Raw genomic sequence first — 10,577 nt, forward strand, 5'->3', positions numbered from 1 at the left:
CTTCGTCTCGATCGTCTTCTACAACAGGTTAAAAAAAAACGAATCAATCACACAGAAGAAAACAAACAAAATCGGAGACGCAATTTGCAGAGAGAAAAAAAAGCAGAGAGAGAGAGAGAGAACCTTTGATGAATCTCTGAGATTTCGAGTCTATCGAGGTTTCAACNACGAACAAAATCGGAGACGCATTGCAGAGAAAAAAAAATAAAAGCAGAGAGAGAGAACCTTTGATGAATCTCTGAGATTTCGAGTGTATCGAGGTTTTCAACAAACAGAGTGGGAGAAGATAGAAGACGACGAAAAGTTTCAGAGACGGCTGCGTAACAGAAGGGTCTGTGTTTATGTGTGTGTGTGTGTGTGAGTGAGAGGTTCACAGTACCGTACACTTTTGTTGTTAGTCCTTTCTCTTTTACTCAGCTTTTTTTTTTTTTTTTTCCATTTTCCTATTTTTATCAAACTTGCATTAAATGAGGTACATTAAAATCTTTTTTTTCTTTAATAAAAAATATTGAAATTACCAAAACATTTTTGTAATTAGAGAGATTCGATTTTATTTTATTTTGGTTATGTGTGTCAGTGTGAAATATTGATACAAAACTTATATTTCTTTACAACTTAGGTGTAACAAGTTGAAAAACTGGACTAATACGTGAGTGTAGAGGTGGAAATGAGATATATTTACATAACTTGCGGCACTTATTTTAATCGTTAAGCAGATTATATAACATTATACACATTTTGAACTTGTTTTCGTTGATTTAGATTTCTATTGTTAAATGTGTATGATGATGACTAGTGTAATTTGTTGGTGAAAAAACATTATTTATATGGCCTTTTAATGAGATTTTATTAGGACAAATTAAATTATACGATGAATAAGTAAGTTCATGTTTGTATCTTAACAAATATGTGGCCTTTATAAAATTTTCTATTACTATAAAAGCACTTTTAACTACAACTATGTTTTACTGTTTTTTCATAACCATATTTTCAAATTTTTGTTTAAACTATGAATCACGAAATAATCAACTAAGATAGGAAAAGGGAGTAAATTGCACGAGAAATTTTGATTCAGATTGTAAACTTGTTATCTTTAATAAGGTTGTAAAACAATCATAATTTGTTATGACGGCGACGACATAAATGGAGAACCTAATTTAGCTAAGAAATGTGCATGGTTACTTACTGATGGTATACCACGCTGAAGGCTGAAGCTAGAGACTAGATATGTCGAACCAATGCTTTCTTCACCACCTTCAAATAAGTAGTCATCTTGTGCTTGATCATTTTCGTAGAATTTATTGAATATCAAGTTTTTAGATTTGTTACAAAAATCCAACTTTTGGGTTTCTTAGAGTAGTTGTCAACCCAAGATAAACTAGTATTGCTAAGGTTTGTCAAGACCATGAATTCTCCACTCCCGAAATCTGGATGGTTAATATACTTATATTTGACAGTAACAATTCAGGATATGTGATACTGAATGTACCTAATGATTATTAACTTGAATCTGATCTTATGAATGAAACGGGGTGACAATTCGTATACTGATGAATAATTGTTGCCCAAGAAAAAATAAAAATAAATCTAACCTTCTAAGTCAACGAGAGGCTTACGAGAGGCTTCTAAGTATTGATCGTTACCGTTAAAAGTGTTCCGTTTAAACTCCCGCAACTCCGTTAGAAATATTCCGTTAACCTTTAATGAAGAAGAAAAAAAAAAAAAACACACACACACACATAGACCTCTCTCTCATTCTCATGTTGTTCATCTTTTCATCGACAGTGGAAGAGACTAGAGAGAGAGCGATCAAGTGAATTTCGAAACTCTCAGATCTGGGAAATGAGAGCTTCTTAGATCTATGATTTTTCGAATCTGTTGATCCATTTTTCTCGCACAAATCGTCCCTGGATCTGATTTTCATCAGCTTACCATTCCGGCGTGGATACAACAACAATCATGAATCCTTTCTCTTCCGGGACGCGTCTCAGGTTAGGATTCACTTTGCTTCCGATCTCTAACTATAGTAATATGCGATACTTCCAGTGTTGCGTTTTTGATTTCTAAATCCGTAAATGTAGCTTTGATTCTTTAAGTTTTCTACTGGCGAATCTGTATATTTGTCGGCAAAATTCAATTCGGAAAATGAAATTGTATTGGTGGATTATGGAAGTGAGAGATTAGGCATGTTGTAATTGTATAATCAAATCCTCTTAAGCTTTGTGCTAGTGTTACAGTAATACAGTTTACTTTGCTTGGATTCATCATTTGTTGATGTTTGCAGCGACATGATTCGGGCTATACGTGCAAGTAAAACTGCTGCTGAGGAACGTGCTGTTGTAAGGAAAGAATGTGCTGCAATCCGTGCTTCTATTAATGAAAATGACCAGGACTACAGACACAGGGATCTAGCAAAGCTCATGTTCATTCACATGCTTGGTTATCCAACTCATTTCGGGCAGATGGAGTGCTTGAAGTTAATTGCTTCTCCTGGGTTTCCTGAGAAGAGGATTGGTTATCTTGGATTGATGTTGCTTCTTGATGAAAGGCAAGAAGTGCTAATGCTTGTCACCAACTCCCTGAAGCAGTATCCTTTTTGGTGGAATTTTTTCGAATTTGATTCTTTTTTTTTTAGTTTTTAAATTTTTTGCTGGCAGCTTCGTACAAATTTTTAAATTGATATTGTGAGAACCTTGACTCACGTCTAGAGATCTGAATCACACAAACCAATACATTGTGGGGCTTGCTCTCTGTGCTTTAGGAAATATTTGTTCAGCAGAAATGGCTCGTGATCTCGCCCCTGAAGTTGAAAGATTGCTTCAATTTCGTGATCCAAATATACGCAAGAAAGTGAGTGCTTTCTCCTACCGTAATTGTACCTGTTCAGATAACAGAAGTTTAGAAGCTAAGTTGACTTGCATGTTTTAACTAAATAAAGCAGTAATTTAAGAGCTATGCATTCATTTTCATGAATCTTAACTTTACTTCTGTTATTTTTGTATCCATTGACGAGCACAACAGATGAACTTTTCATTCGTTAACTTTTTTCTTTATTTAGGCAGCTCTTTGCGCCATAAGGATCATCAGAAAAGTTCCTGATCTTTCTGAGAACTTTATTAATCCTGGTGCTGCTTTACTCAAAGAAAAGCATCATGGTGTTCTCATTACGGGAGTTCACCTTTGCACGGAGATCTGTAATGTCAGTTCCGAAGCCCTTGAATATTTCCGTAAGGTAAACTGCTGATATCCTTTCTATTTGGTTAAAAGAATATTAGGCTGCCTTGTATGTTGTAGTGTGCACTCTCCTTCTCTCTTGGAGAATTTAAAAGTAGCTCTATATCTGTTCATTAGACTTCTCTTTGTAACTCCTAGCCTCCTACTGTCTCATAGTTTCATTATCCTTCTTTCTGGAATCTATATCATCCATGCATCCCCATTTTTTTCTCTTTGGATTCATGGTTTTCCTGCGACCCTTACATAATTTACTTACATGCTGAACTGATTTGTTTCAATCATTCTTTTGCTTGACATGATGGAAAATTAGCGGTTTCCTTATCTGATTGACAGAAATGCACAGAGGGCTTGGTTAAAACCCTGAGAGATATTGCAAACAGTCCATATTCACCAGAGTATGATGTTGCTGGAATTATGGATCCATTTCTTCACATCAGATTGCTCAGACTGTTGCGTGTTTTGGGCCAAGGGGATGCAGATGCTAGTGACTGTATGAATGATATACTTGCTCAGGTTTGTTGTACTTAGTCTTTCAAGTTTTTTTTTTCAAGTCTTTTCCTGGCTTGAATGACCTGGGTTTTCATGTATTGCTGTCTTTGTGATCCTTTATTTGCTTTTCAAAAGCTTCCTTTATGTTATTTTCATAATGTTTTGCTCTTTCTGATTTTCCAAAATCAATAAAGGTAACAAATGAAGCCTTTTTCTCACCTTCATGGATTTTGCTAGAAGGATCTCTGTTACACTTGCATTAAAAAAAATTTTTGATCTAGAGCAGTGAGAATCATAATCACAAAAAATCGTTTTGATTCCCAACTTGATTTTTTATGTCTTAGGTGGCATCAAAAACCGAGTCGAACAAAAATGCAGGCAACGCTATCCTATACGAATGCGTTCAAACGATAATGAGCATTGAAGAAAACGGTGGCTTACGAGTCCTTGCAATCAATATCTTAGGAAAATTCTTGTCCAACCGAGATAATAACATCAGGTTTTTATCGAGTACCACCATTGTTTGAGTTTTCTGTAACCTTATCTCTTGACATCTTACTATTGATCAACAGTAATCTTTCAATTTTTATTTGCTAGAATACCGATAATTATTGATTCACTCAAATATGTCTAGTTTTCCGTGATTCTTTTTTTTTTGTTTTTTTTTTTCTGCTTGAAGCAGCAACTCTTATAAAGATAAAATAAACCAAACCTGACATGTTTTGACAGTATTGTGTATGGATGTGGAAGATATTTTGTGGCAATTGATAACACACTGCACCTGATGCCTTTCTTGTCTCTCCATTGACCACCTTCCAAAAACGATAAACCTTAGCTTTGCTTTCTCAGATACGTAGCATTAAACATGCTGATGAGAGCCTTAACTGTTGATTCCCAAGCGGTTCAGAGACACAGAGCTACAATCCTGGAGTGTGTTAAGGTATTTTATATGGTGTTACACTTTCTCTGTTGGTTGTATCTTATTGACTTACCAGATGATTTTTAGTCCACTGTTTTACTGGTTACGGAATTCAATTTAACCGCTGAGCCATAACATGCTTCCCGGCTTGGTGTTTTACTATAGTCACTGAATATATTTTTTTACATGTAACCATCCAATTCTATTTAGGTAGTCTGAGATCACTCTTTATTAAATGGAAAAAGTGTTCTAAAATATCTTCTGGTTTAGGATTCAGATGCTTCAATTCAGAAAAGGGCACTTGAACTTATTTACCTTCTGGTGAATGAGAATAACGTGAAGCCGCTAGCAAAGGAGCTTATAGAATATTTGGAAGTAAGCGAACAAGATTTTAAGGGAGATCTTGCTGCAAAAATATGCTCCATTGTTGAAAAGTAAGTTTCACGACTTTTCAGCCAGCATGTACTGATATTTCATTTATCTGGTAGATGGTAACTGAACATTTTAATTTGTAACAAAGATCTGAGTAAAGCTAAATCAAAAGTAATCCCTGAATTTTATCAGAATGCTGGCCTGGATGAATGGTGTCCTTCAGACCTGATTGTATTTCCTTTCTGACTAGGTTTGCTCCAGAGAAAATCTGGTACATTGATCAAATGCTAAAGGTTCTATCTGAGGTATACTTTTTAACCCAGGTCGTGAATTACAATTTCTCCATACATTTATCAGTATCAATTGATATGCAGGCTTCTTTAACTAAAAACAAACTCTTTACTTCATATGAAAATAAGTAGATCTTAATTTGAGACTTCTAATCTTGATTAATTTGAGACATGTAGGCTGGAACTTATGTGAAAGAGGATGTATGGCACGCGTTGATTGTTGTAATAACAAATGCCCCTCATCTCCATGGGTACACTGTCAGGGCTTTGTACAGAGCATTACATACATCTTGTGAACAGGTTGGATGACATTTTTCTTTGGTCAGGCGTTTCCTAAATTGTAGTATCTTGTAACTTAGGAGTAAGAGGATCATTTGTGATATTTGGTACAGGAAACTCTTGTGCGGGTTGCAATATGGTGCATAGGAGAATATGCTGATCTGTTGGTAAACAATTCTGGAATGCTTGACTTAGAAGATCCAATAACGGTGAGTACTATCATCCTGCACGAAGGGCTTATTTTTGTGACTGATACTGGAGGTGCAGTTACGGGATCTCTTTCTTGATTTTTTTTTTTTGTCTTGTAACATTTTTGTCCTTCACTGATTTGCTTGGGATCCTCACACCCTAGAAAATATTAACTAATCTCCGTTTTGTGGATTTTCTGCGCCGGCTAGTTCTCTGGTTGATAAAAGGAAAATGGTTTCAGTTGTTATTCTCTGTGTCTTATGCGGGTTATTATTCCTTACTATTTGATTACCCAGTCAAATAGATTTATTGCTGAAATTTTCTGCCCGCGACTTTTTGAATGATCATCTTTACATGCTAAAGACTTGTTTGTTCAATGTAGATATTAGATGGATAGATACTAATTTGAGTTCTCAAGCTTCTGTAATTAGGTAACAGAATCAGATGCAGTGGATGTTATCGAGACTGCTATTAAGCATCATACTTCGGATGTCACAACTAAGGCAATGGCACTCATTGCTCTGTTAAAGATCTCATCTCGTTTTCCTTCTTGTTCAGAGTATGCCAACTCCTACCTACCTTTATTATGTCTACTCAGTTGATTCCAGAGTTTTTGGTTACTAGGGTTATAAAGTATAATCATGCCTGAAGTCTTTTCACGTCCCTGTAAACTTTTTTCTTAAAAATTAGGTGGCAGTGAAAATTAGTCCATGCTACTTCTCATCAGTGATAGGCTTCTTGTATTTGTTTACAGGAGGGTTAAAAGTATTATAGGACAGAACAAAGGTAGCTTTGTCTTAGAACTGCAACAAAGATCTATGGAGTTTAGTTCAGTTATTCAAAAGCATCAGAATATAAGGTAATTCTTTCGATGATACTGAACATATCTGTTCTCATCGATTTTGGATGAGAAGGTTCCATGGATCAATATCTACTAAATTATTCAACACAATCGATCTATATACATGCAGATCTACCTTGCTTGAAAGAATGCCTGTCCTTGATGAGGCAACATTTAGTGGAAGGAGAGCTGGTTCTTTACCTGCATCTGTGTCAACTTCCGGAAAATCTTCGTTTAGTATTCCGAATGGTGTTGCTAAAGCTCCTCTTGTTGATTTACTTGACCTGAGTTCTGATGATACTCCTGCACCAACCTCCTCTGGTGACAACTTTCTTCAAGATCTTCTTGGTGTTGATATAACGCAGCCTTCAGCACAACCTGGTTAGATTTCCAAACTTATACTATACCACTCCACCAGTTGGAACAAAAAAATAACTTAAAGCATAGCATCTGTCGGGTCAGAGATCTGGTATGGCAACTGATAATGATAACCGTCTGTATAGCATATCTTCTTGGAGTCTTAGTTGGAACATAATTCATATACGTTTCTTTAGCCGATATATAGTGTTACGTTTTGTAAAATGATTGGGATGTTCAGTTGTGAAGTTGCATCTTAATGTCTAAATCTTTGAGCTTATTGTTTACCCCTGCGTCTATCAGTTTCAGGTATGCAACCATCGCAAGCTGGAGCGGATATTCTTTTGGATCTGTTGTCAATCGGAACTCCTTCCCCTGTGCAAAATGGCTCGACGAATGGAGACTTGTTATTTATGCAAGATAACAATGCTCCAATAGCATCCATGGATACAATTTCATCAACTTCTCCCACTGCGCCTTCTTCTATGATGGATTTATTGGACGGATTTGGCTCCACCCCACCAAAGAACGGTAAAGATACGATGTTAAGCATTGAAAAGTTACTGTGCACAATTTTCCCTCAGTTTCCGTGTTTTTAGAATGTGATGTTGGCATCTATTTCCTTCACAGAGGACAAGAGTCCAGCATATCCGTCCATTGTTGCTTTTGAAAGCAGCTCCTTGAAGATTGAGTTCAACTTCACAAAGAAACCAGAAAACCCTCAAACGACAAATATTGTGGGCAATTTCACAAATCTTTCTCCTAACGTGTACACAGATTTTCTATTCCAGGCTGCAGTTCCAAAGGTCAGGTCTCAAACTTGTTTTTTTTTGTGTGTGTGTGTGTGTTATAAGCCTTTCGCTTCATAGTTTACTCCAGAAAATATTTCCAAAACAAAAAGCTGCCATGGGCTTCACCGCCATGATAAATTGAAGCTTTAGACTTAAAGTTCATAACTTGGAACTGTTTTGGATTAAGATTCGTGTCTGTCTAAGTTTCCATGATATGATTTCTTAGTTTGATCTAAGATTTCGAAACGATCTGGTTTCTGAAGTTTTGTTGACGATGTTCTAGTATATTCCTAATATTGATAATCACACACATTGCAGTTTCTACAACTTCACCTGGATCCCGCTAGCAGCAACTCTCTTCCAGCCAACGGAAGCATCAAACAAACTATGAGAGTTACAAATAGCCAACAGGGAAAGGTATTATTCCCTTTATTCCTCTGACCAGATTTGTATAACATTTAGCACAACCCTCGATCTGCTGTGAAACCGAGACCGCCGAACTCTCAGAATAATTGCTGTTGTTTCACCGTTTCAGAAACCCATTGTGATGAGGATGAGGGTAGGTTACAAAATTAATGGCAAAGATGTATTGGAAGAAGGACAAATCAACAATTTCCCACGTGGGTTATGAGAATTTTTCAGGTATTCCAAGATTCATATACATATTCCTAATTTTCTATATCATCACTTCCCATAGACTAAAACAAAGTTCGTCATAGAACGTTTGTGTGTGTATTCGTTGTGGCTTTGTGTGAAATTTGGGTTTAAAGAGATATCTTTTTGATGATAGTTTGACTTCGAGTTATGAGAATGTGTCTTGTCAAATGTTATTTTCTTCGCTGCTTCGACCTCTGTTTCATCATTATTAGTGGAACTTGTCATTTAGAAAGAAAAAAATCACAAAAATGTTTGGAGGGTTTGTTTCCTTTGTAATGATTATGTCGAAATTGGGAATCTATGGATGAAGGTTTGAGTTTTGAATGAAATACAGTATGTAGTCCATACGTTCATATGATTTGATGTTGTTGTCTAGATTAATTTGATTAGTGGATTTCTCATGTTAGCGAGGGATCATGGACTCATTTACTTAAGAGGATCATGGACTCATTTACTTAAGAGTCCTAAAATGAAAATACGTAAAGAAGACAATATGATACTTCTCATATTGTATCATGGACTCATTTACTTAAGAGTCCTAAAATGAAAATACGTAAAGAAGACAATATGATACTTCTCAGAAAACATTCATAAATACTAATTTTGCATGGCAGTAATAAATAGTTGGTATTCAAAATTTGGAGAATTACCGTAGTGATAACTCTTAATTGAGATATTACCAAAACCATCTCCTTAGGTCCTTAGCATTTGACCTCAAATGTTTTTGGTGTTAATTAAGAAGATACTTCTATCGCTGGATCTTATAGGTTGGTTAGTGGAATCGTGGATTACGGACGAGAACCCGATAGTACTGCAAAATCGCCTGTGACCAAATTAACAGTATGTCTTTTATACAAATGTGTCGGCTGACCTCAATCGTCAAAGTTAAAAAGACGGGGTTGGGCACGAAACGTTTAACCACGACTGGTGGATGTAACGCTTGAATGGAACATAGACAATTTGCACGGTTTACTTTTTAAATCAGTATATTACATTTATATACTATAGTATAATATTATGATCTGTACAACCAAGATTGATAAATTAAAATCTTATGAGATGCATTAAAAACCATAGTTACTTCTTGAGAAAAAAGGTTATATTTGGTTAATCAAGACACGAAATTCCTTCATTTTTTTTCTCTTGCTTTGTAATAATCATACACTTTCTTTAACTTCTATTTTTTAATTAATTGTTAAAATATTCTAAATCCGTATAATAACTGAAAATCAAACTCAAAATAAATAGATAGACAAAAGTTTTAGTTTTCAACAAATATTGTATGTGACGGATAGAGACGCCTACCTAAACCCCATATATACTATGCACACTGCTGTTTAGGTTGTGTTTACATTTACAATGCCGTCCCAACGTGCTATATTAGCCGACTAGCCCATTTTCTTGAACATTTACAACAATATGTAAATACCGCAATCATTTGATTTAGTTTTCTGGTTTATAACATAAACATATTCACCAAACTAATAGCAATTTCATTTTCAAACACTAATTGTAGCTATGCTAAAACAAAACAAAATAAAAGAAGTCCTTGATACCTTAAAAAATGTGTGGATTATATTTCTATACCTTAAATCAGATTAGTTTCTCCAGATTTTAAGTCTAATGATTTCTCTGAAATGGGGTTGAATGTAAAATAATTTGTATTTCTAAATTTTCTTACCTCTTAACTAATCAGCATACCATTTTCTCACGTTTTTGTGATAATTATAAGAGACTGGTTTCTTGACCAAATGAAGTATGTAATTATGTATACAAAACGAAGGGTGATGAAATAAAGTAGAAAAACCTCGGTTATAGTCTAACTAAGTAAAACATTATAAATTCCATTCCAAGATAGAATTATATGTTTTATAGATTATATTACCTTTTTCAATTTATAAATTTTACGTGATACTTTTGTTCAAGACATGGAATCTGCAAAATTTTAACACAAGTACCGTTAAAACAACGTAATATGTCACTATGTCAGAAACAAGACATACACACTGTTTCAATACCAATATTATTATAAAAATAATATTTTTATTTATTTTTTTTTTGCCAACGAAGAGAAAAATAAAATCTAAGAATTGATAATGTCAGACTACGAAAATTCTTAGTACAATTTATACTTATTGTACGAAAAAGAGAGAGAGAGA

General features: G+C 35.0%; 1 protein-coding gene across 1 annotated transcript; it reads left to right on the top strand.

Moving 5' to 3' along the window:
* On the top strand, positions 1,936-8,626 carry LOC104750108 (AP-1 complex subunit gamma-2; the record flags this gene model as incomplete). Its single annotated transcript, XM_010471855.2, is given in 18 exon segments — positions 1,936-1,991; positions 2,285-2,587; positions 2,709-2,850; positions 3,059-3,232; positions 3,568-3,747; positions 4,068-4,222; positions 4,573-4,663; positions 4,913-5,076; positions 5,265-5,319; positions 5,482-5,604; positions 5,697-5,792; positions 6,204-6,331; positions 6,527-6,631; positions 6,744-6,994; positions 7,274-7,501; positions 7,601-7,776; positions 8,080-8,178; positions 8,297-8,626. Coding segments are annotated over 18 exon segments (2,598 nt in total). The 3' UTR covers positions 8,393-8,626.

This window comes from Camelina sativa, chromosome 16 (assembly GCF_000633955.1).
Source record: "Camelina sativa cultivar DH55 chromosome 16, Cs, whole genome shotgun sequence".
Classification (NCBI taxonomy): Eukaryota; Viridiplantae; Streptophyta; class Magnoliopsida; order Brassicales; family Brassicaceae; genus Camelina; species Camelina sativa.